This window comes from Chelon labrosus (genome assembly GCF_963514085.1).
Source record: "Chelon labrosus genome assembly, chromosome: 13".
In the NCBI taxonomy this organism is placed as follows: domain Eukaryota; kingdom Metazoa; phylum Chordata; class Actinopteri; order Mugiliformes; family Mugilidae; genus Chelon; species Chelon labrosus.
This window is the reverse complement of record NC_140346.1, coordinates 17836273-17863050: the sequence shown is the minus strand read 5'-3', so window position 1 is coordinate 17863050 and position 26778 is coordinate 17836273. Positions and strand designations below refer to the sequence as shown.

Genomic DNA, 26778 nt, shown 5'->3' with positions numbered 1-26778 from the left:
AACAACAACAAAACAAAAGCAGATGGCTACTCAAGGTTGAGAAATGGTTGGCTAGACGAGGTCAATGTGGGAACTGGAGGAAAGATTTTAATTAATTTATTATCAGTTTTAATATCCGTCAACCCTTGGTAATATGCCAGTTATCATTAGACTCATGGCCTGAGCTCAGTCATCTGTTTTAATGTTTAGGAGGTGCATCACTGATCGTATACACTAGTTATAAGACTTGTTATAAAATATTTTTAAGTGTGTAACTACATGTCTATCTAACACTTAACCTGTTTGTTCCACTACTCAGACTCTTGCTAAGTCAAACTATAATTTCATGAATCTGTCTGATAAAGCCCTGATACATTTAAGCTGGCGTGTGTCTGACTCTGCAAACCAGTAAAACCGTAACCACCGGCTGCGTCTGATGGAAATATATCATGTCTCTCTCTCTCATCTCCAGACAACACAGAAGTTGCAGCACTGGCATTTAGGAGCTGCCGTGTTTGCCACGTCAATCAAAGAAATGTGCTGATTCCAAAGACCAACCTTTGTAGCTGCGCTGATCTTATCTGCCCGTATCTGCATGTCTGGGGCCACTGAGTCTTTAGGCGTTTGATGTTTCTATCGTGCAGGGTTTCATAAAGGTTTTTCAGTTTTGTGCCACCAATAAGATTCATTCACTCAATATCTTTTTGGATTGCTGAATGAAATTATGGTTGTGGTGTGAATCAAAGTCTAGAAGATCGATAAGAATGAGGATGGCAGGCATATTTTTTTTCTACATTACCTGGGGATTCTTTTTGCTAATTAAATGTCTGTATAACTTCCCCAAAAGCATGGTAACGCTTTTAAATGTCTTTATTTGTCTGCCGAGCAGGACAAAGTCTAGTTTATTATCACGAACAACAAGGAAAAAGTATCAAATCCTCATGTTTGAGAAGGAACATGTAAAAGTTTGGGAATTTAAATGTCCTCAATTATCCTATATGGATTAATTTTCTGCCAACCGTTGCAGCTCTACATTAATCTAATATCTTTATGAGAACAACTGTAACTATTCACTCATCTGCCAGTTCATTAGATACACTAACTAAAACAAATTCTCCATAATATAACAGCCCTGCTACTAAATCTTAGGTTCATCAAGGTTATGGTATTGAGCAGTTGTTTATAATAACTAAGAGAGCTATTGATTCAATCGTGTTTTCATTTTGGAGGCAGTGGGTTGTAGTAATATTGAACTGTATCGAGTTGTACTGACGCATGTTACTATTATTATTCTGACAACTCCATTTTAGTCAGCGGGCCAAATAACTGAACCACGTTTGTGTTTAATTCAACCCAGTTAAGCAGCACTGCAAACTATATTCTCCAAAATGATCATATAGAGCGTCACAGTCCCGCCCACAGCCAAAGAGAGCGGAGGTGCCGGAAGTACGGTTCCCATTCATTTCTCCCATTGACGTTTTGGAAAAATCTTTATCTAAAGAGTTTTAGAGCATGTCTTAGGATAACCAGCTACGGCTGAACTCATAAGCATATAACATATCATTTCGAGTGAAAAAACGAAGAGAAAGTCCAAAAAAAGTCAAAGGTACAAGGCTGTGTACATATTTTCATTTCCGAGAGAAGGAACTACTCATCCCATAAACCACCGCCTCACTGAAGTCGACTCGAAGCCACAACCTCGAAAGAGCCTTTTCAGCGACTTCCAAATCTGACGACGGCCACGCGAACTTTTTCCTCCAGTGATTTTTATATAGTGAATGTGCAGTTAATATCAGTTCTTTAAGTAGTACCGTATTTTCCGCACTATAAGGCGCACTTAAAAGCCTTTAATTTTCTCAAAAAACGACAGTGCGCCTTATAATCCGGAGCGCCTTATATATGGATTCATTCTGGTTGTGTTTACTGACCTCGAAGCGATTTTGTGTCGTACACGGCGCTCACGGCGCTCAAAGCCGCACCGCTTGCAGCATTGCGGGTACCGTAGTCAGGAGAATCACGGAGCAATGCTCAGCAATGCAGGACGAAGGCAGAAGCATCAAACGAGGTGAAAATCATTATAAATCGGGTCATGTCGAGAGCTGTAGTTACACGAAGGGAGTTTTGGTCGGTTCTGTACGCGCCAGCATGCGGGACTTGTAGTTCGTTTAATTACGTATTTTCCATAGCGTTTTACTTAACTATCTTGCGACAAACTGTGACATTCTTGACATGTAAAATAATTTTTTATTCTGAAAAACAACATATGTATAATCCAAGACACAAGTCGACCGGGACCAGAAAATAATTTATCTTTCGCCATAGACTGCCGTTCATATTTTTTCAAAAGATAGGTCCCATAACCCGGAAGTAGAGGGGGCGGGACTTCGGCTCTCTTAATGCGCCTTATAGTCCGGTGCACCTTATATATGAAAAAAGATCGAAAATAGACCATTCATTGACAGAGCGCCTTATAATCCAGTGCGCCCTATAGTGCGGAAAATGCGGTAATCGTGTCAATAATAGCGTTTTATATAGGTATTGTGCATTGAATTTTATATTTAGCATCGTGTATTTTATCGTATTTATTTATTTGTGATCGTACAGTAGACAGTAACGTTACAGTAGCCCACACAGCAGCACAGACTCTTCAGTCTTCTCGGACCTTCGCGGGGTTTAACCAGACGAGTTCCACCAATCAGATGCATCACTGTGGGATTGTGGGATTGTTCAGGATTGTGGGTAATGAAGTACTCATCCAAGACATCGCGAATAAAAGGCATTTATCTCAAAACAAGGTTAGTGCCCCATGAACTTTTGGTGTCTACATGAGCATATACAATCGCTTAGTACAGCTGTAGCTGGTTTTAAGTCAACCACGTGCAGTTAAGTTTTTATTGCTTATATCCGAACTGTCAATGGAGAAATTGCATTGGATTCTTACTTCCGGCATCGGCTGTGGGCGGGACTGTGATGCTCTATAGTTGAATCACCACCTTTCTGATGTTGTTTCAACACAAACTGAACATTATAACAGTCGTGTTTTCATTAATATTCACTAGCGTCCCTTATGAACTGGCAAGTAAGTGTAAAATCCAATTGGAGCTTAATCTAAACGTTTTGGAGTTTAAATTATTATGTTTATCCAAAGATGTTTTGATAAAATAAATGCAGTGTTATCTTCATCCACATTAAAAAAAAGGACGCTCTGTATCATGCTACCTACCTCTATACCAAAAAGCACAATGAGCTGGACCATAAATACCGCTGACAAATAACATAGAGCAACACTACAGTCTTCTACAGACTTCACTCTTCCTTGTGCGTTTCATAAGTGCCCAGAAAAACTGGTTAACTGAACTGAACTGAACTTTGCCCCATAAGAGTCTGGCTAAAGTTATTTCATGTACGGCGTACAGACAAGCTGCAAACTGATACAGAGACAGTGCGATAAAGCATCAGGGTTAAGCAACAACCAGACACTGAAATGGAAGCTATAAAGACATAAAATATATCTTAAATTGGCAGATCACGATTGGTACCAGTATAAAGCTACATGAGCATTATTTGGTCGTCTGATCAACTGCAGTAGGGGGGTGTTCACAGAACGATTTAAATTCAGCTGACCGTGCATCGTTCATACATATCATTAACGTTGCTGCTTTCATGTGCCTCTCTACTTCCCTTCCCTCCATCTGGACATCTCGCATCACTGACCCTTGCCTTGGCCTGGCCTACATTTTTACAAAACAGGACTGTCACTGGTTTACCCCTGACCCACACAGGTCACAAACACATCTTAGGCCGGCAGCACACTTGACAAAATTCGTCATCTTCTCGGACCGCGGTCAACTGCGTAACGACGCCGACTGCCGTCACGGCACTCAGAGCAAGCACCAGTTTTCACACCGAGGACCGTGGGACTGTTTATTAAAATGGTGTCTATTGTCCACAGCAGATGAAGGAAAGTGTGAGTCATGGTCAGATCAGGATCGTGATCACACACGACTTTTCAGCTCAGCCAAAAAAAGAACAAGACACAAAGCTGTGGACTAAAGCTGTAAAAACTATGCACAAGGAGAACGAGACTGTTAAAACAAGACAATAAAAACAAAGCCCAAAACAAACGGGACCTGCGAAGAGCACGACAGATGGAGGACAAAAAAAAAAATGGAATTCATGCATCTTCTGAACTTGTCAATGGCTAAATATATTTATATTTAAAACAAAAATAGTTACTCGCCAGTTCATTAGGTATAATAGTGTCAATGAATTTAGTCAGCCCTGCACTAAATATTATCTCCATGACTATTATAATGTTCAGGTAACGATTCAACTGTATGATCATTGTGGAGGAGGTAGTTTACGGTGCCGCTGAGCTCCAAAATGAAAACACAGTTGAATCAACAGCTCTCTCAGTTATTTTAAACAAATGCTGAACACCGTAACCATCAATAAGAAAAGATTTAGTGCAAGACTGTTGTGTTAGGATGCATTTCTTTTCACTAGTGTATCTAATATACTGGCAAGTGACTGTATGTGTGACCCTATGCTTGGTTATATTAGTATGCATATCTATTCATCTGGTATTTATCACCAAACCGACGATTACCGTATTTTTCGGACTATAAGTCGCACTTTTTTTCATGGTTTGGCTGGCCCTGCGACTTGTACTCAGGTGCGACTTATATATTAAAATATATAATTTCACGTGTTCGTTATTTTCACACTGACAGCCGCGAGAGGGCGCTCTAGGCTTGTGTACCAGTATCTGCTACTAATTCTTTTACTCCTGCGTAATAGCGGCGGTGCGCCGTCTACCTCCGAAGTTCGCGGAGCTGCTTAGAAGTGACACAGAGGATGAAGAATTCAATGGATTTAGTGATTTGGAGTGAGATCGAGAGTTTGGTAAACTTGTTATGTTATGTTGTTTATGCTACAGTTATCTGAATAGCTGTTAACATACCAGACACCTATTCAGCCCGTTGTTCTATTGTTAGTACTATAACTTGCCTTTCAAGATGAAATGTGTTCTTGGTCTCCGATTTTATCAAATAAATTTAACCCAAAAACTTTCCGACTTATAGTCCGGAAAATACGGTAATCTGATTAAAACTTTTAACGCAATTAACCCATCTAAACTGCGTTAAGATTTTTATTCATGTTAATCACGATGATGGATCAACCCGCGTTAAAGCCGACTTTAAATTTCATTTCAACTCTAAAGACGGAGTTCCTTATGTCAACACAGTAAAGGCCATGTCCTTCATGAGCTTCCCTAGACATGCTTTTCACTGAACAAACAGGAACCTACTGTGGTAAAATGGCACACCTCAGGGAGTGTTGGGATTCACTCTGACTGCTGCGCACAGCACAGACCTGCGCCTATATTTAGATATACAGTTTTACTGTTGGGGGGGGTGAAAAGCCAGACAAAGCCACGATGTTTACTATCTGACTATTTGAACTTTTGTTTGAAAAACAGGCGTGGACACGGGTGCTGCCTGAGGACTACTTAAGACTGTAGTGTGCAAGTGCGCCTGCAAGAGATGACAAGGTCTGGAGAAAGAGACAAAAGAAAGCTCATCTCAAAAAAAAAAAAAAAAAACGGCGCACTGACACACCTCTTATCAATGAAAACATCCATCCACCCAATCATGACTGCACAGAAAATATGGCATCGTGACAGGGCATGTTTTCAACTCAATGTGAAGTCATGTAAGCCTTGAAGGATAACCACAGTCAACGGACGTGTTCCTACAGGCTCAGCAAACAAAGAGGAATAAACAGAATGCCATTCACACATACAGCCATGCAGAAACAAACAAGTATTACCGTGTCTCCAGGGGTCCTTGGGCTCCACTGCTCCAGAGACAATATCCTCATCTGAGGGAAACGTCACCCTTTTGCCGCTTGGTTTGTGTTTATCGTCCCCCTCCTGCACCGAGGGATACAGTCCAGCTTGGTCCGAGGAAGAAGCCTCTGTGCTGCTCGTCTGGTTTTCATCGGACTGGCTTTCTGCCGTGCTGCCAGCCGGGACATCCTGAGGAGGGGGCTCCGAGTCTAAAGTACTGTCTGAGAATGTTTTAACGTTTGCAGATTCAGCCTCCAGCACCCCGCTCTCGTCGAGACTCAGGTCCACACCTATGTCCATGTCCCCACCATCGTCCCCTTCCTCCACAACAAGCTTCGCAGGATCACCGCCCTCATCGTCCTTCATTTTCTCCTCCACGACATTGTCCTTGTGCTGCTCATCGTTAGAAAAGATCAAGTCAGTAGGATTCACTGTGGCAGGCGTGTCCTGGATGCTACCCTTTCCGTTTCCATTGACCTCATCTATTTCCAGTGTGTCTTGTGCCTGGTGGTGGTTGTCCTCCTCAGCAGCCGGCAGGTTGTCAGTGAGCTGAGGCATCAGGTAGGTCTCGGAGGCCTCTGTGGAGACGGTGTTTGGTTTGTCCGTGCCGCTGTCCGTCATCAGTTCGGAGATCCGGGGGGTGACCCCTTCTGTGCTGTTGGTAGTGTTGCGATCATCGTCCACGCTGCCTTTCGTCTTGACATTGCACAAATCTAGACACTGCTCTTCGATATTCATGTTTTCATTTCCAGGGACACTCTAGTTTGTAATTGTGCCACACAGCTAGGGTATTAGGTTAAACAGTGACTAGGAACCAACTGACATTGATAAGACTATCTCTGCCTTCTCTTGTCCTATCCTGGTCCTTAATATACAAAATTATATTCAAGTGGAATGAGAAAATTATCCCTAAATGTGTATTCGTTCGTTGTATTGGGTATGAATTATGGTCCACAAATTGCAAGTGACTCTGGTGCACTATTAATCTCACATAAATGTCAACACTAGAAATGTGTATCAAACAAGTCAACTTTGTTCAACAACCACCCGGGCAGGTAACCATCACTTAGTTATTTAAACCTATAGCTCCAAATGGGACCTGACCAAAAAAAAAAAAAAAAAAGCTCTCTGGTCGTCAGCACATTATTTAGGAGGAACAGGACAATCAATTGAAACGAACAAGCCACTCAGGGCGCCTCCATTACGCTAGCAAAGTGAGCTTAACTGCCCCGACACCAAACCGTTTCATCTGCATGAATTAAAGCGAGCTAACGGCTGCTAGCTTGCTAAAGTTGTTGTCCAACCATGACGTCCGGGCCCGTGTGCGGTCGCACGCCTGCTTCTTTACCCGTCTGTTCCCCCGTGACAAAGTCCATTCTTCCGCGTCGAGGGAAAATAAATATCCCGACCGTGGCTCTCGTCTCACCCTCTGTCGTGCTGCAACTCGGCTCGCATCACAACCGTCGACCAGCGGCGGCCAGGAAAAAAACAGGCGTCACACTCGGAGCAATGAGCATGTCTCAGCGGCTAACGTTGGCGCTGCGTACGGAACAATGCCGGGGCCACACGTGTCGTTGCTTATCAGTGCTCGTTACAATATCGTACATAAAATATTCCAGCCGCTCGGGTCCTGTAGAGGTCTCTCTCCCCGGGAGAAGTCAGCTGGACCTGTTTTGTCTAGCGTTCCCCTCCGCTAGCTTGTTGAAGTCCAACAACTGTTTGTTGTTCACGCGTCTTACGTCAGCACGTCATTGCAGCCCACAAAGGGTGCGTTCAGCGGACGCAGTGTTACAGAGGGCTGCAGAAATATGCAACGTTTTACCGGTTTAGAGGAATAATAATTAGATTACACAGGCCTGCTTGGCGTCAAGAAATGTGTTGCTTAATTAAAAAATTTCCAAAAGGAGTATACTTTAAATTGTATTGCACGTGCAAATCCAAAACAGTTGAAATATTCCCTTTATTTGGCCTTTAATTACAAGGATGTATTCAAGGAACACAAATGGGATGTAGCTTACCCTACTTTTTAATAAACCACTTTAACAATACTACTGCACTTCTTTTCCCCGTTAACCAAAGTATGGAGTGGGGTTTGAAGTTTATATTTATAGACTAATTAGGCCTTTAATTTGCATGTTAGTTAAGCTACAACCCCAGATCCCCTGGCAACTACTTGTCAGCCATTAAAAAGGCATCATCCAGTACACAGGGTACTATTAATACTTGCTGCAACAATCAAGAGTAGAAGTGCATTTCCCCAATATAATTGCTTGATTGTGGAAGTGATGAAAAAGCTTCTGTGCCAGATAGAGTTGGACAGACAAGTTAAACTTTGTTTCACATCATTGTGGAAGATCAAGCCCAAGACTGACGATATTCCCTGGCTACAGGAAGTAGGAAATGAAGGACATTTCCTTAGCGTTCAGAGAAATTTACTTTTAGAACTGCCACAGGATCTGGTTTCTTGGAAGTAAACGGTGCCGCTTTTCCCCAGAGACTCATGCTTCCAGTACCATTCAACACACGCCATGACAAGTATAAATTAAAAGTCACTTTATTAGGTTAAAAATCATTTAAAGCTTTAACTAAAATTCTTGTGACTGGACATCTTTAGCAGTGCTTTCGTCTCTGTTCGACTTGGTCTTCTTTGGAAGAAGGGTGGCCTGGATGTTCGGGATGACGCCACCCTCCGAGATCGTGACCCCCATCAGCAGTTTGTTGAGCTCCTCGTCATTTTTCACCGCCAACAAGATGTGGCGGGGAGCGATGCGGTGCTTCTTATTGTCGCGGCTGGCATTTCCTGCCAGCTCCAGGATTTCAGCGCAGAGGTACTCAAGGACAGCAGCGAGGTACACTGCAGAGCCGTTGCCAACTCGCTGTGCGTAGTTGCCTTTCCTGAGCAGCCTGTGGATGCGGCCCACCGGGAAAGTGATCCCTGCCCTGGAAGACCGGGACACTGAAGTCTTGGGTTTGGGTGCAGTTTTCTTTCCGCGGCCAGACATTTTGATTCTGAGTTCAGAGGAATAGGCAGTAAATATTGTGACCCAAAAACAGATTACTCCTCAGTGACAATTAAAATAAAGGCCAAAACAAGGCCATAAATATAGCCTTAGCATTTAAGGGAAGTATCATTTACTCAAAGAAAACCACATCAAACTATAACTAAACACTCACCAATGCTCTGCACTTTCTCAAACTCGAGACAGCAGCTAAACACTGGAAAGCAGAATACTCCTTATATGAGTCAGGCAGTGATTGGGTAATTAAAGACATCTGGCTCATCTGCTGCACCTGTGTGAGGTGGACTGCCTGAAAACTGTGTCAGAGAAAAGACTATGACTCAAGCTGGGGACACACTTTCACAGTGTTTATTTTGAAAAGAGTCAGAGTACACACTAACAGACTGGCCTCAGACGGCTGAAAGCTCGGGGATCACACACTTACCAACTGCGCCTGATGTGGAATCACAGACTACATGATCTGTCAAACCAACTAAAACCAACTGAACACTTTAAACTCTCGTGCCAACTCTCATGAGGGCGACAATTGTGGTGTGCACTGCAACCAACATCTGATATGCACTCATGCTCTTGCCACAAAACGATTAATCTTCACTCTTGCTGTTCGCGATCACTGTTTTGATATTTCCGCTGCTTCCCATCATTTCCTTTTCGTTGGCTGTTTGCAACACGCATTGGCAGATGCGTCGGTAACCAGTTCACACTGCCCGATTGCATCCATCCATTCATTCATTCATTTTCTGTAACTGCTTGTCACTGGGGCCTATCCCAGCCGTCACTGGGAGAGAGGCAGGGGACACCCATGACAGGTTGTCAGTCTATCTCAGGGCTAAAAAAATTCAAACATGTTTGACTGACTGTGACTGAGGTCGGGACTGAGATCTTTATGCCAACTACTCACGCTGACTGTACCCCACTAGTGCAGACTGGTGCAGACTTTGCCCAACCGGGAATCGTGGGTGAAATCTGACAAAAAATCTTGTAGCGTGTCCTCAGCTTTAACACCAAACACAGTTTATAGTCTATAATGAAAGCAGCAGTCAGATTAACAGAGTACACGTTTAAATGAATGAAGTCTGTTTAATTAAAAATAATAATAATAATAATTTAAATTTCTACTAGAACTGCTTCAGGGGCACTGAATAAATAAAGGATTAGAAGTTCAAATTGAAGGTTTCAACAATGTAAGCAAAAACTTTATCTATAATATAACAGGATAGCTTCGATCAGTACGGACAAAGTTATTAAAGTTAAATAGATAAACTAGGTTTTGTATAAATGTAGGAGTGAAAAGATTTCAGGTGGGTGAAATAAAAACTAAGAACTACACTAACGGCAAAACTAAAATAACATGACTGTATTTAGTTTTCATCTTTGGTCAAATCAGTCAACACAACAAGCAACGAAGAGGTGCATAAGTACTGATCAAGACCGGGATGTCTACTGTACGTCAAATCTCTTCAGAAAGGGTTGTGTTTATATTGCAGTGCATATTCTGAACACCCCTGACAAATAAAAATGATATCATAAAAAAGTAATACCGAAACTGATAAAAAAATAAACCGCAACCAAACAAGAGCAAAACTGAAACAATCTAGATGCTATCTAAAAATTAAAATGAAAATATGAGAACTAAACTACTTCACATTTTTCAATTCTTATACTCCTTTATATGTTTTTTTTTTAAATTTTTTTTATTTCTGATTAGGTCCATCCAATACATATTTTACATCCATGTTCATAATTAATAATAAGAAAGTGATTGCGAGGAGAAAGAGAGGAGACGGTGGTGTGGGAAAACATCGACAGCAGGTGGCAGCACAGGTTCAAGTTGCAGCCTGTCTCACTTGTTTTATTCTAAACTCCAAATGTGTCTTTCTTAATGACAGAGCTCTTATAAATCCACACTTAGCGGTGTCACGGGCCTCCACTTTGTGATTAGACGCTTGCTGTGACTGTCTCCCTGAGTGCCTGATGTGATTTCTAACTAACTGCTTTGGGGGAGTGATGACTCATCTCCCAGCAGTGACTACAATACAGTAACAGGTGCAACATTCACCACAACAGACAGAGATAAACAGGTGTTGTTAAGGGTTAAATGCCTCAAAGGCAATCAAATAAGCTTAACTGATCATGTTTTATTGTAGCATTTCTTGAAATGTTTAATTTTTTTTGGTTGTTTCTAATTTTAGAGGTGAACCGCTGGTTAAATTATGCATCGTAGTTCATTCTTGACCTTGGAAATAGAGGTTTAAGTTAACAGGGCTCAATCAAGGTCCACCTTCTGGCTTTTTCAACCGTGTTGGCCCTTTAGCGTGCCCTCAGTAGCTGTTAATTTTTCACACAGATATTATTTTACTTTTTATTTTATTTTGGTTGCAGTGGAGAGAGACAGGAAGTGATGGCATGAGAGAGAGAGAGAGGATGGCTCTCCTGGTTGAGCTGCTCCTCAAACAGTACATATTTCAGCTGCATGTCAGCTGACCTTTTCCCAAAAGAAATGACAAAGACTGTGTAATATCGTTGCCAAACTGCTGATTAAACAGCTTCACTGAATGAACACAGGGGCTAATGCTTGAGTAATATGTATGCAGTATGTACACAGACTGTAAATGCAAAGTGACTCTTATTTAAGATTTACTGTCTTCTACCTGATAAAGGCCTAGGAAGCAGTTGTCAGGACACTTTAACTTATTTTTATGGCACCTAACAAGGGCATAAATTGCTAATGGCACTCACAAATTGAACAAAGAAGACTTCCCCTTGTTGAAATATAAGTGGCCTCGGATGTTTTCTGTTTCCTCTCGCTTTAAAACAACAGCGGGCGGCTCCGTCATTGCCAGTGTCTTCGCTGCCAAATTTGAAGGCAACCATTTGCCTTCAACCCCACGTACTGACAGTGGGAGACGGACGAGCAAAAGAGAGCAAGAGAGAGACATTTTGACTGTTCGTATTCACTTTAAAGCATGGCAAGGGGCCAGTTGCAGAGCAGCGGGAAGACAAATTAAGCGGGGACCTTCCCAGCAGGCCGTCCTTGGACAGATTGGATGCGATTCTGTTTAACCTCTCAACATCCTCCCGACACGAGGAGGAAGGGACGGGACGGGGCTCACAGGCTGGCCACGGACTGGTACATACAGCGTGTCTGCAGCCTGACTTTCAAATATCAAGCCTTACCAGCACACACGCATTAAAACTGGTTCCTAACACGATTTATTTGCGCTCAGCTGAGACCAGATCCGCGCGCAAGACTGCAGTTTTTCATCATGTGAGTTGTCATTACTGAGGAAAACCATTTGTTTTTGCGAAGTTCTCCGGGGGATCTCAGTCTGGACGAAAACTGAAGGTCCTCTGTATTTATTAGCAACAGTAGCTACTAACAATGAAGTCTGCAGTCTGCTGCAGAGCGAAGAGAGGAGATGAAAGGAGGAGCAGAGGAAGCCCAGAAAGTATCCAAACATACCATTAAACCAGACAAAACCAGACAACGAAGCTCCTAACAAGATTCCCTTTGTGTTTGCTCGCCCCTGATGATTTAAATAACACACATTATTGCTCACACGTAGGCCATTTCTCATGTAATTAATTGCAGACTTCCCAGGTACCCTCCGTCTCCTCCATCTTCGCACGATGCAGGTGGACAGGTAAATAATGAAGTCTGCCTCACTCTCTTTGACACATGGAGGCCTCCTTCTCTTTCCCCCGAGCGGCAATAAATCTGTAGATGTGGCTTTTAGGAGGATTGTGCTGTTACTTTGACTTCTAGATTTTCCCCTCTCCCTCAGCTTTATGGAGATGTCAGCGGCGGCCTACAAGAAAGTGGAAAGTAATTAATCTTTCTGCAGCAAACTCGAAGGGTCAGTGTCTTCTTTTATACGCGCAGACGCACTCATTCAATCGAAGACGTCTGAGTTAGCGCCACTTTTCAAAGGTCAATAACAGAAAATGACCAAATCTTGAGAAATCTATCATTGTGACTGTTCACCCCCTTCAACAGATAATAGCCTATACATCATCAACCACTTTTCTCTCATTCATAAATTCCCTTCGACAACGACATTAGCATCACACAGCACTTTGACAGCAGAAAAAAAAAAAAAAAAAAATCACCTGGCCCCTGTTGTAATTTGAAGTTAATAAAAAGACAATTAATGCGAGGCATCCACAGTAACTGGACAGCGATTCATTCTCCGAGTGGATCCTCTTTAATTATGAAACCTTATGGACACACACGGTGCAGTGGGGTTTCCAGAGGTCCCAGGACGTCTGTCACCTCCTGAAAGAAATGCCTGCGAGGCTGTGATTATTTTTCCATCACAACTTCAGCAACAGTCTGGACGCACTCCCTTTAAATAAAGGAGAAACCACTTTGAGAAACGGAGCTATTTCCTGAGTGAAAATCTTTCTCCTCATTCAGTGTTTGAATGTTTTAATTCACATTAAAATTAATCTCATTGCTCTGAAGCCGCTTTAGAAAATAAAAACTCTTAAATAGAAGGAAATGGACAAAGATCTGGATAGACAAGAACCCATGGAGAGACCTAGTGCTTGTTATTCCCTCCTATTTCAAGTTTTTATGCAAAGCAAAGCTCTTTACAGTGTAGACATGAGAGCAGAATCTGCGCTCTCATCTAACTCTCAACAAGAAAACTAATAAGTGTATTTCCAAACATTATACATTTAAAGACAAAAAAAGTAGAAAGAAACTGCACTAAAGGTCAATGGACGAAATAGACACAGAAGACTCTATGAGCTCCATTTATCCATGTATCATAAGCTGCATGTTTTATACTGATGTCACATGAATTCAACTCCCCTGAGTCTCGCTATGCATTACCACTCCCCTGTGACAGAAGAAAAACGACCAATTTTAAGATGATTTGGCTATTTCCTGAAAAGAGATGCAGTCGAAAGCTCCAGAGTTAAGTGGACCTTGTGTTAGGATCTTTTTTTGCAAGGCTAGTACAGTTGTTCAAAGATTAAATATGACCTAAAATAGGAACATGCTGACCTGACATGTTAATAAAACTAAAACACAGACAGTTTATTCAGATTAATATCAACCATTAATGAATGAGTAGACCCACAGCGGGTGCATTCTCTCAGTTTGTTGGCCGTGATGTGTATCAATCGATGCACAGCACGCCCTGTTTTTGCAGCTCCAGGAATGCACACGTGCATCAAGGGCATGCATTAATTATTTTTATGAACATGATGTAAAACTTTACTCTGTTAATATATTGGAGCAGGAGGAGATCATCATAACCGCATCTCCATAATCTAGGAAATCCAGTACTATAATTTGGAAATTGTTATCCGTGCATAATAAGTACTTACATTTAGATGATAATACGTGGGAGCATTTACTTAATGTTCAGTGTTTGACTTTTATTTTACCTCTTGGCATGTCTAGTGGGGAGAGTGGAGAGCTTCAATGTCACTGGGTTGCAGATTTATTTACAGACAGCCATAAGCAGATTATAAGAGAAAAAAAAAATCGACAATAAATCAAATTTATGACATAAACAGTATAAATGATAAGACAGATAGTTAAAACTACAAGATAAAACCAAATAAAGTCAACATCTGACTTTTAAGTAATGACTTTTTAATCTCTTTTCTGGCAAAGAACGCACAATGGCACAAGTGTGAAAGAAAGGAACCCGTGAGAATAACAACAAAGAAAATAAATACTCCGATCAGGCAAAACATTATGACCTAATATTGTGTAGGTCTCCCTTGTGCCTCCAAAACAGTTGTGACTCATCAGAGAATGGACATGGGCCTTCTGAGGGTGTAACTGTGGTGTGTTAGTGGGGGCTGGGGGTTGAGGGGAGGGGCCTCTGTGGATCATCCCACAGATACTTGATCAGTTTGGGATCTAGTGAATTTGGAGGCCAGGTCAACACCTTGTGCTGTTTTTCATGTTTTTTTTTTTTAGTTGTTCCTAAACTGTTTTTGTGTGTGTGTCTGTGTCAGGCTGCATCCTGCTGGGGATGGCTACTGCTATCAAGGAGTGTCATTGCTATGGGGTCGGGGTGCCTGCTCTGGTCGAGGTGGGTGGTACACAAATGACATAAGTTTCCCATCAGAGCACTGTGTTGTCACAAGGTGGCCAATGTTATTTACTTCACCTGTCCGTGGTTTTAATGTTGTGGCTGATCGGTGTATATGTAACAGACCAGGTTCATATTCGCAGCTGGCGACAGGGCAAATGGCACTGTGTGAAAATGGTATATGTTTGAAATAAAAATACTTCATAAAACAGCTCGTATACTCGTTCAAAGGGGGCAGAACAGCTGGGAGTTAAATGAGAAAAAAAAACGACTGAATCTCCTCTTGTACCATCCTCTCCTCGTCCTTTGCATCATCTTGTATCCTCCTCAGGTCCAAATCCAGCTGTGATGGCTACCATATGTTCATACTGGTTTCCCAATAGAAACCATTTCCCTTTTTAACCTTAATGAAAACACAGGGTGGACCTCAGGAGATGTAAAGTCAGGGTAGGATTAGATCTAGCACCAAGCACCTGTGTGTGTGTGTGTGTGTGTGTGGGGGGCGGGAGGGGGATTGACCAGAAGAAGACAGGCACCGCAAATCCACTGCCACGTCATTAGAGGAAGGAGGAAGAACGAAGGACAAAGAGCCTTTCCATCATCCACCCATCCGTTCATCCCACCTGTGCGAAACTCCCATTCGTCCCTACTTTTAATTCCTCCATCTGTTTTCTCTCTTTCCTCTCTGCCTCTTTTTTCTTTTCAGCCATAACTTGTTTTGGCTCTCTTTCACACTATTCTCCACTGTATAACTCGTTTTGGTTTTTTTTCTTTTTTCTTTTTATGTAATTCTCTTCCTGCCCTCTCGCTTTCTCTCCCTCTCTCTCCTCCTTGCACCCATGGTACCTCATCATGCAACACACACACAGGCAGAGGCATTCACACACTTCATTTCTTTAAATATCCGTCTGTCTGTGATGTGTTTAGTGGAGTTTCCCGTTCCCAGCCCTTCAGCTTCCCTGAGAACCGTCATGTAGGAAGTGGCAGTTCTGGCAGTGGTTCCTCCTGCCCCTCCGACTCGTCACATTCCCACCTCACAGAGGCCGGCAGACGTGGAAAGAGAGGGAAGGAGAGCGATGGACCTCCGCCACAGAGGTTACTGTCCATTTAACATTAATGGCTTCTGGACTCCGTTGCAAAAATTCGACGTGCAATAGCCTTTTCCCAGACAATATCAGCGCTTTTACTGCACAACTCTGCTCGCTAATAAACTCAACATATTACTGTATTTCACAGCTGGAGGGTTCTCAGAATTTCTCTGATCCTTTTGACAGAAACAAATCCCAGGTTGTCACTCAGGAAGCAATGGCATGTTTCCCCCCAACATAAACAGCGCAAACTTGAATCTGCATAGTTTGTTTCAGTCTGGAAAGTATTGACTTTTTTTTTGACACTCAAAAGAATAATTACTTGTGATTGTTCGGTCACGTTTACATTTCCAGATTCTTTCCGGTGGTCTCTATCTACCTCCGCTGCCGAGAGGTCAGTGACACGACATCATTTATAGTCTGCGAGAGATTTTGCTGTTCATTCATTTTTAAGGTTTAAAGTCTCATCAGAATAAAAAAGGGAAGTGTTTTATTTTAGAAGCTTGTTGCAGTACACTAGCTGTCTGACTGCTAACAAGCTGGAGTGCCAGGAATACATATAGTCACTAGCTTCTTTGCGGCAATGTGCCCTGGTCCCCCACAGTTTGCTCTCAAGGTTTTATTTCACTGAATGAAAAGTTTTACTGTGATAAAGGTGACATGGGGACTGGAGGTCAGAGAAGCAGGTTTGAATCCCCTCCACTTCCATTGCTGAAGAGCCTTGAGCAAGCCACTCAAAAAAACCCCCCAAATTGCTCACTGTGCACTATACATAGCTGCCCGCTGCTCCAAATGTGCTGACGTGTTTACATCCTCTATGGACCATTTTTGTACGTAATGTGTATTGTTTCTAGTATTTGTTCTTTAAAACTGTCTCGTTTTGCACGTCATGCTGCTCACATGTGTCTTTAATTGCCCCCCGGGGACAAATAAAGTTTTCTGAATCTGAATCTTGTGCGTGTAAAAGTAGAGAACAGGTTCCTTGCGTGTGCACCTGTACGCATGGCCAATAAAGCTGGTTTGTTTTGATAACTCTTTGCTAATAACGAGCTAGCAAGTCGATCAGCTCAGTTACCAGGGAGTTCACAGAGTTTGTTTAAAAGATGTATTTGTGATATCAATTCCTGTCTAATTTGCTTCAGTTCTATTTACGTAACCAAATGATCTGAGGACGCTTTCCAGAATCCAGAGCCTGAAGCCTCCTGAGCAAGCACTAAGGCAACTGAAGGCACTGAAACCTTGAGCTCTAATAACAGTCTACAAGTCGTGTTTTTTTTGTTTGTGTGTGCATCTTGTGCTAAAAGTAGATGGTGCAGCTCAGCTAATAAGCTATAATTGCATCGTGCACTGTCTTGTTAGTGGTCAGTAGCGCTAATCTGTGGGGCTGCTATTACCAAGGTTCCAGTGATGTTATCCTCACAAACGATCCAATTTATTTCAAGGGCTATTTGGTATAAAACCAGATTTGGCTTTGGTGAAAGCAGTCGTTGTGATTGTTGTGCTCAGATTTCACTGCAATTTCTAATAGGTTGAGGCTGCAGTGTGTGACCCATGTGCACGAAGTACGGAGGGCAAGAGTGTAGTTTTATTTGGCTCACAATTGACAGATGTTCCCTGAACGCCTCGTATGCTGACTATCCGTAAACGACTGGTCTAGATAGATGGGCATCATGAAGCAACCTACCTTTGGATCTACTCCGACCACATATCGATAAAGCTGACTGTCCACAAAGAGTCTCAATCACCTGAGAAACATACACTTGGATACTTTTGAATGGTGAAAAACAAAGCCGTAAAATATAGCTCCTTTCAAACTGCCAAAAATCCAATCACTCAACAAGAAGCTTTCAGTTAATCGTCCATTAGTGAAGCTAGCATTTGCAGGGATTCCCTTGGACTGAGTTTATTTCTCTTGGAAATCTCTCCATTTTAAATCCTGTCTGTCTAATTTCTGCAACACACTGAGGCTTTGAGAGATCACAAAGCTTCATCTTAGAATATCTCCTTTCTCGTCATTGCCCGTTATGATCTTTTCTGCATCTTTCCTGTCCTCGTCATGTTTTGATTCTGCCGTTTCCTGCCCTACCCCCGGATTCATCCCTTCCTCCCATCTGAACCGCTTGATGCCGTAGCTCTCCGTCCCTCCGTGTCTGATGTAAAAATAACCCGCTGCAGATTTCAGGTCCCCGTATTGACAGCTCAAGGCTGTTCTCAGACTTGTGTTTGTTTTTGTGGAAGTTTGTGAGGTAAGAAACAGACGCCCTTGTGCAGCTTCAGGCTTGGTTTTCTCATTTGTCATGTTAGTGTGCTCTTGCTTTGGCCAAAACAAACCTGGAAGAGGGATGGGGGGGCAGGGCCAGGTGTAAAGGTGTGAGGGAAAGTGGCGATTGCTCAATTGTGGCTTGGCACAAACCTGAGATGTTGACTGTTGGTCCTGGCTTGATCACTGCTACCGAATACATTCATTACAGAATACTTATATTTATGGTTGTACTAATGGCTGAGGGAAATGTGCTTTCTGGGAGGTAGGTGTTTGTTCTTCCTAAATAAATTCACACGCAGATGGCACTCCAATGGCAAAACTATGCAAAACAATCACCTCACGTCTTGATCATATCATCGTTGCTTGTATATTTCCGCTGAAGACACTCAATGGCAAAACAACAGGAAGCAGTTTTCTAAAGCACATCTAATTCAAAACAGAATTAAAAAGCCACTCCTGCTGCTGTGAGAACTGTATGAACTGATGGAAGATTTAAAACAATAATAAGTTAGTCCAGATGTGCTATGCATGATATAACTAAAGACGCTCCCACAAGAACAAAGAATGAAATCAAACAGAAAGGCAGGAAATAAACGATAACGGTTCCGTTTTATTTAATTTCACATGACCACTACGAATTGTTAAATTAGACGTCAACTACTAAATTAATAACAACTGCTGCAAATTTTGTAGCGGTGGCTGTTTAAACAGACACTTAAAAAGCCCAAAGTTGTTTTAGTAAGGTTAACACAAATGACAGCAGTTGCACAATAATGTTCGACAATAAAATCTGATGTTCTGCAATTGCTTGTTTTCTTAATATTCCTATTGTATATGTTGATATAATGGATATACTCACACTTCCTCCCGATGTGGTCGCTATTGTTGGCGATTTAATGGAGTCAACCTTCCCAGCCTTCAGTTCCTGAACAGCTTCCTAAATAAATTAATTTAAATGGAGTGTGAAGGATGTTTATAAGACGTGTTTTTAGTGTTTCCATGCTGTGAACAAACCACAATCAGGATGTCCCTCTCTCTTTCCAAATAAAAACCCAATACTATTTCACATTAGGTGCGTTCTTTTGGAAACGATTTTCACTCATTTCTATTGCCAGTTATCTTCAAAACAAGTATGATATGGACACCTGCTATAGTGCTCACTGTTATTACAACAGGCTTTGTTGATGTCCCGTAAGCGCTCAGATGGAAATGCTCCATGGCCTCTTGGCTGCCTTCTTTTCCCTTCCTTCCTACTAGCTGTTGCCGCAATCTGCCAAATGTGAGGTACATAGCATCCCCACACACTCACACACACCTGATCTTGACTCAGACCAAGTTTTGGGAATCTGCCGGGCCATGTGGTGGCTTGTTTTTATTTAAGGAGGGTACAAGCTTCCAGTAAACCACTGATCTCGGCTGGACATCTGGTCGATGGTGAAATTGTCTGTAAAAGCTGGAATTTGAATTAAAGTGAAGTTTGTGTCTTAGCAGAGCCAGAGAAACGTAGACATTAACAACAGGGAGGGGAAATACAACTGCTAAAGAAATAAGAGGAACCTTATAGCATGCCACAAAGAATAATGTGCTTCAACAAAAACATTATTTTTAGAGCAGCCAGCCGCATATGGCCCGGCCGTACCTGGCAACCATCGATATGTTAAGGAGAACAGGATACAACACTCAAACATGGTGCCTGCACTCTTGAATGAAAATGACTTGCCTGTTGAATTTTGAAATTTCGTTTTGATGACTGAAAATGAAAATGAGCTCACTTTTCTAGAGGTTTTCCCAGTACGAAAGTTCAGTTTATTAAAACTTTTGCAGTTGAAGGTGTCCTGTCATGTTTCACAGATGTCTCTTTTCTAACAGGGGTGTATGGATTTCATGGTCTAAAAATCATTTTGAGCTGCAGAGGATTTATTTTATTATTGCAATAGTGCAAGTGGCCACTGGGAATAAAGCGGCAGCATAACTTAGCGGATGTGCCGTAGTCCAGCTCTCTTAGTAGTGAGAACAAATACAGTATTTTGGAAAAAATATGTATGATAGTGTTAAAGGGGAACTACTGTTTTTTACATCCTGGACCTTAGTTCTGGCATAAAATACGGTCATTTACTCATCCATATAACGTTGGTGTAATTTGTATTCCTTCGGGAGATAATTAGATCAGCGTATATCCATATAGTGGGAGTGACTGGGGCACCGAAACGCAGCCTCTAAATAACGCATTATCTGCAGCGAAACATGTTCATTTCACCAATATTTTGTTATCGTACGCTCGTGCTATTCCCCGTTGAGTCCGGAGTTACCTGTTATCATCAGAATCGGAAAAATATTGAGCCATGTTGCAAAAAAAACTAGCAGTAGCAAATTACAGGTAAACAAGCCGACCGTCGTGGGTGCGCGCGGCGCTCAGAGATGACATCATCCAGGTCAGAGGTTAGTAGGTCAATCTACAGACCTGGATGATGATAACAGCTAACTCCGGACTCAACAGAGAATAGCACTAGCGTATCATAATAAAATAATGGTGGCAGATAATGTGTTATTTAGAGGCTGCGTTTCAGGTGCCCCAGTCACTCCCACTATATGGATATACGCTGATCTAATTATCTCCCGAAGGAATACAAATTACACAAAAGTTATATGGGTGAGTAAACAACCATATTTTATGGCAGAAATAAGGTCCAGGTTATAAAAAACATTAGTTCCCCTTTAAGAGACAACATGAATTACACATTAAAAGACAATTTTACAAGGCTGAAATTTATAACATGACATTCTCTGAACCGTCCAAAGACATGCTGGTTAGGTTCATTGGTGATTCTAAATTGGCCGTAGGTGTGCATGTGAGTGTGAATGGTTGTCTGTCTCTATGTTGGCCCTGCGATAGACTGGCGACCTGTCCAGGGTGTACCCCGCCTCTCGCCCGACGACACCTGGGATAGGCTTCAGCAGACCCCCGCGACCCTTAACAGGAATAAGCGGGTACAGAAGATGAATGAATGAATGAATGACATTCACTGATCTTTTCTAAAATGTTTTTAAGTACCTGCTCAAAATGTTACCTTAAACCAAGCATCTAGGATTTACTTTTTACAATGGGCTAACACTTAATGGATCTGCTAGTCCTTTTTGCAGTAAGCTCTATGTAATTGTGATTGAGTTTCATGTGCTTTGAGAACTTGGAAGTAATACGTTGCACACTTTGTATGCCTTTTGCAGGATTGCTGCAACTGCTAATCTAGGACTGTACTACTGCTGTTTAAGGGAAAACTATCTTCTCATTATTAGTATGACTTACTTTCCAACAATTGTGGTAAAGGTTTTGTATTACAACGAGGGAAATTACACCAATATTAACCATGTCTTGTTTATACATTTTTTTATACATTACATACCTCATAGAGTGATCTAAATGTCATGTTTTGAGCAATAGTTTACAGTTTAGAGAGTTGTTGGTTGTGCCAGGCTTGTGTGAGGCTTTCATGAGAAATCATGCTGGTCATTTAAGATTATATTAAGTCCACATTTGTGGTTTTGGTTTAGCATTCCTGTGGTCCCTAAAGAGTCTCAGCTCATCTCTTCATTATCAGCCTACATAACTGAGTCTCCACCAGCCCACCACTGGAGATTAGAGGGTATATATCTGTCTTTCCATCGCTTTGTCTTGATACTGTTCCCACCCTTCCTCCCTTTGGAGTTACAGCGAGGGCTGCTGGAAAAATGACTAAAGGGGAAAGGAATAGAGGGAAAGGACGGGAGGAAACCCTTCACTTTCATCCCAGTTTGTGCATAAGGGTGGCAGGAACAGAGTTAGGCTTGTTGAGTCTAACTTTTACTTGAACGGATGGTCTGGAAGAGTGTGTTTATCATTTCCACTTTTGTCTGGCTTGTTAAAAACACAGAGGCGACAAACTGTGACAGGATAATATATAATCTGTCAGCGCCCTCATAAAACCACTACAACGGACCATTACAACAATTAATCAACAGTTTTCTAACCTGAAATGCCGATGCACTTAGGCCTAGGAAATTAAAGATTCTTATTCATAGTAGGGAAAAGGTTAAGCTGACCAAACAGTCTCCACTCCAAGATGTATTTACTTGCTTGTTGTAGACCTGTTGGACATATCACATGTCCTTTACCAATGTGTGAATTTTGCACCGTAGACGTGAAACTGTAGATGTTCAGGCTGAATTTGTCATCCCTGTTAGGTTAGGTTGAAACTCAAGCTTGAAAGCATCAGACGTCAAAACTCATTGATGTTAGAGAAACATCCAGATCAGGCCCAAGGCCAAGACTGCACCAACACTGACAGGAGACAAGGTGCTAACAGTGGCCTACTATTACCAATGTGACGTCCTTTGTTGATCCCTTATAAAAGGGATGCTTTAACAATAGTGCCTGTGGAACTGTCCAACAGCTCATTCACACCAGGCATTAACATGTATTTTGGGGGATCCTGATTTCGAGGTGGTCTGTGGCATTTGATCTACTTTCAGAAGTGTGGGGGTGAATGTGTCCTGGGACAAGCTGAAGGACCTCCTGCTCAACTACTACCCTCTGCTTAAGTGTATTTCTTAAAAGAAATGTCAGGACATCCGTTCGTGAGCAAAAGAATAATTGGAAGAACAAAAGTTAAAGTTTTGGAATGACCAAGTCAAAGTCCTGACCTTAATCCAATAGAAATGTTGTGAAACCCACCAACATCTCACAACTGAAGCAGTTCTGTTCTAAAATTCCTCCAAGTTGCTGTAGACCAGGGGTTCCCAAACTTTTCCATGCCAAGGTCCCCCAAACAGCAATAGCTTCTGGCCGAGGACCCCCTTTGCAAACCCACAGACAATGCTACAAAATATGTAAAGAAACATCAACTTTTATAATCTTTTTTTTCTTACTTTTATTCACTATATAATAATAATAATTAAAAATAATTAGATTATATTTTTTTATTTTTGCAAAATTTTTTTCTTATCTTCCCTCCAATTGTCTGAGGCCCCCTAGCGCCCCCTGGCGGACCCCACTTTGAAAACCACTGCTGTAGACGACGGATCAGCAGTTACTGGAAATATTTAGTTGCTGTTATTGGTTTCAGATACTGAAAACAAGTGTTCAAGTGTTTCTTTTGCAACTCACAGACACGAACAAATGATGAATTTTCTTTAATAAATAAATGTGCAAGTAGAATATTTCAGTTTCTCTTTGTCTACTGTCAGGACTTGTGTGAAAAATCCGTTGATGTTTTGAATCATTTTTATGCAGAAATGAAGAAAATTCTGAAGGGTGCACAAACGCTTAAACAGTGTGCATACCTATAAACACAGACCTACATATACATATATATGTTTATTATACAGAAATAACACGTTTTACCTCTGTCTTTCTGTTGAAGCAGAGGTCAAACTGCAACACGTTTGAACGTACAGAGGTAACAGTCTCCAGTAATCTGAATTGTTCTCCCTGAGATTTTGTTTTCAGACGACAGTGGATTTATCTGGCACAGATGCCTAATGAAATCAGTCTGCACAGACAGTTGGTGTTATTCTATTATTACTCTGCTTTACCCTTAAATTAAAAGGCCCGGGACAGAAAAAGGGGGATGAGGAAGGAGAGGTGAAGAGCAGGGGTGGAGGAAAGAAAATGTGAGGTCTGGCTCAAATCTGTGGGGAAGCGGTAGCTTGGGCCGGACGAGTTCACAGATGTTTTAAAGTGCTAATCTAATCTTTATGCCAGGCCTTTCCCCCATCCTCTCTCCCTTTTCTTTCCCCTCTCGGCATCTCAGTTTTTTTTTCTTTCCTCCTTTCACTTTTTCTGGAGGGATCCTGGAAACGCTCCAACCTCTGTTAATGCATCTCAGGAGCATCATGTACTGCTGCTGCTCGGTGATGGGCCCCGGTTATATTCATGCGTCTGTAATCAGACCCCGATTTCAGCCTCAGACACATGAATCAGAGAATCCGAAAGTGAGAAAAGGTATAATGAAAAATAATTTTGTACAGAGCTGCCCCGTAAAACAGAATGAAAGGCAGACGAAGGAGCAAGAGGGGGGACGGTCCTTTACTTTGAGAATATCACCCACGGTGATAATTCATCAAGTTCTATGACCTTCCTGTTTTATACTGTGACACATTATTGGTCTAGACGTTGCCTGTTATTTAATCCCTGCCAAAAGTGAGCTGCATTGGCATTATATGACTTCATATGATAAATAAGGATTATGTTGTCCTCTCATAAATTTTATTCATATATTTCACTTGTCATTTTCTTCCTCAGTTTTTGTTTTTCCTTTCTCTTGTTGTCTGATATGAGGTCTTTCTGTCAGACAGCAACTCCTTCAACATACGCTGACAGCTCACTCAAATTAATCTCACTGTGCAGAATTGAACAGCAAGTCCTGTGGTTTGAGCCTCTTCCTCCTGACACGATACACAAGAAACAAAGGGGGAACTGCCAGAAACAAATTCCCAGGTCACAAAACCTGGAAACATAGCTCAAGATTAGAGGAACATGTTAAGCGTGAGAAGAAATAAAGCCCTAATATTTTGCCGCCTTTTGACACCCGTAGTTAATCGCTTAACACATCACGTCCACATTGTTCCACGTTATTTATTTCATCTTACTTCTTACTGTTTTATATACTTCTCGAGGAAATGTAAGAGAATTTGTGGATGTGATTTCTTGTCGCTGAGCCTGCTGTTTGTTTCCTGTGTTAACGTTTGACAGGTCATCCTAACGCTGACTCCTGGTTGCCGACCGCTTTGAATCTGCAAGTCATAAAATACACCACGATGAGTCAAACCTGGCAGCAGCCGCTGGACCTCCGATCACTCACATCCTCCTGCCACTCTCTCTCCTCCGCCTCCTGCTCTTCTGTCTCTCTACCTTTTCCTCCGTGTGCTGCAGAACATCTGGAGAAGAGTGATGTGCTCGGAGTAAACAGACCAACAGCTGTCAACCAGCTCTTTCCCTCCGCCGTCTCTCTCTTCTTTCATTGCTTCATTCCTCGTTATTATTTTTCTCTCCTTTTCTTCGCAGGCCAGGTCACTCTGTCTTCTGTTTGTTTATCGTCTCTTGGCTCATCAACAGCAAGGCTTCGGTGATGGATGTGTTTATCCTCGCTGTTGTGGGCATTGTGATCGGAGAGATGGAGGACGCCGAGGACACAGACGGACTGATAACAGCAGAGTGCAATAAAATAGTTTCCTGGGAGTTTGTTCAAGAATTAAAGGATTATGCAATTTTTTGCAGCTTGGCTTCTTCAGTTTTGTAGTTTTTACTTCCATTTCAGTTGATAATAACTTATTAATTTAATAAATTGTCATGACACTCCTTGATGGCAGCAGCCATCCCCAGCAGGATGCAGCCTGACACAGGCACACACACAAAAACGGTTTAGGAACAACTAAAAAAAAACATGAAAAACACAACAAGGTATTGACCTGGCCTCCAAGTTCACTAGATCTCAGATTGATCAAGTATCTGTGGGATGCACTGGAACAAGCCTGATCCACAGAGGCCCCTCCCCTCAACCCACAGGACCCAAAGACCCCCACTAACAGCATTATGTTGCCAGACACCACAGGACACCCTCAGAAGGCCCATGTCCATTCTCTGATGAGTCTCAACTGTTTTGGAGGTACAAGGGAGACCTACACAATATTAGGCAGGTGGTCATAATGTTGTGCCTGATCAGTGTACAACATTTACCATAATTTACAGACTGACAGTTAAATTCTAGTTCAGTCCAAGCTGCAACCTCCGGGGTCAAACAGGAAGCCGTAAGTTCCTAAAATTGCAGTTCCTCGAGTGGTGGTTGAAACAACATGACCAGCTAATTTATCCATTGATGACAACTGTAATTCTCACATGTTACATGTAATTTAGCCCGTTTTAGCTCCACTCCCCCCCCCGTTTTTGAATTAGCTGAAAGTTATCATGCTGATGGCGGGTGTCACATTGAGCTCCAAAGACACTCCTCAAAGATCCTTTGGGTGACATCTCTGAGGGTTGGCCCATCTTTAAATGGTTTGAATGAGGGAATTTTGGCAACAGTTTTAGTTTCAGTTTCCCCTCCAAATAAAGGTGTTTATAGCCTGTGTCATAATGTGACTTCCTCTGTTACTTTCTCTGTCTGGCCATATAATTGAAGTGATATTGTTGCGCTTCCACATCCGTGTTCACTGCACTTTACCTTGTAACAAACCAGAAATCATGTCAAATATTGGCTGTTTAACTGGAGGTAAGGACCTCACAGACTCTAAACACATCCCTCAACCCTCAGCAGCTGAACATCTCCTTCCTCTTCAGCTTCATCGGTACATTTCCCTGAATGCGTGTCTCCAGCGTCGAAAGCAAATCAGAGGAATAGCAGAAATGCAGTTTCCATTCAAGCAAGAAAAACATCCGCATCATAAGACACCTGGGAAAACATCGTGACGGAAGGGAGGAGGGAAAATGGAGATGAGAAGAAACCAAAATCAAGAGATGGACCAGAGCAAGAATGTGTGTTATAGACAG

At 42.1% G+C, this 26778-nt stretch overlaps 2 protein-coding genes across 2 annotated transcripts in view; both read right to left on the bottom strand.

The window, feature by feature from the left end:
• ppp1r37 (protein phosphatase 1, regulatory subunit 37) overlaps window positions 1–8249 on the bottom strand; it is a 47591-nt gene extending 39342 nt beyond the window's left edge. Inside the window, exon 1 of the mRNA XM_084559421.1 lies at window positions 5812–8249. Within this exon, the coding sequence (XP_084415547.1) occupies window positions 5812–6568 (757 nt within the window). The 5' untranslated portion in view covers window positions 6569–8249. The remainder of the gene's footprint in view (window positions 1–5811) is intronic.
• A 119-nt stretch (window positions 8250–8368) lies between these two features.
• On the bottom strand, window positions 8369–9062 carry LOC311498717 (histone H2A-like). The gene is made up of 2 exons (XM_084559426.1): window positions 9005–9062; window positions 8369–8839 (listed from the first exon to the last, which is right to left on the bottom strand). The coding sequence occupies exon 2, from the start codon at window positions 8830–8832 to the stop codon at window positions 8416–8418; it is 417 nt and encodes a 138-aa protein (XP_084415552.1). The 5' UTR covers window positions 8833–8839; window positions 9005–9062; the 3' UTR covers window positions 8369–8415.
• Between the last annotated feature and the right edge of the window lie 17716 nt (window positions 9063–26778).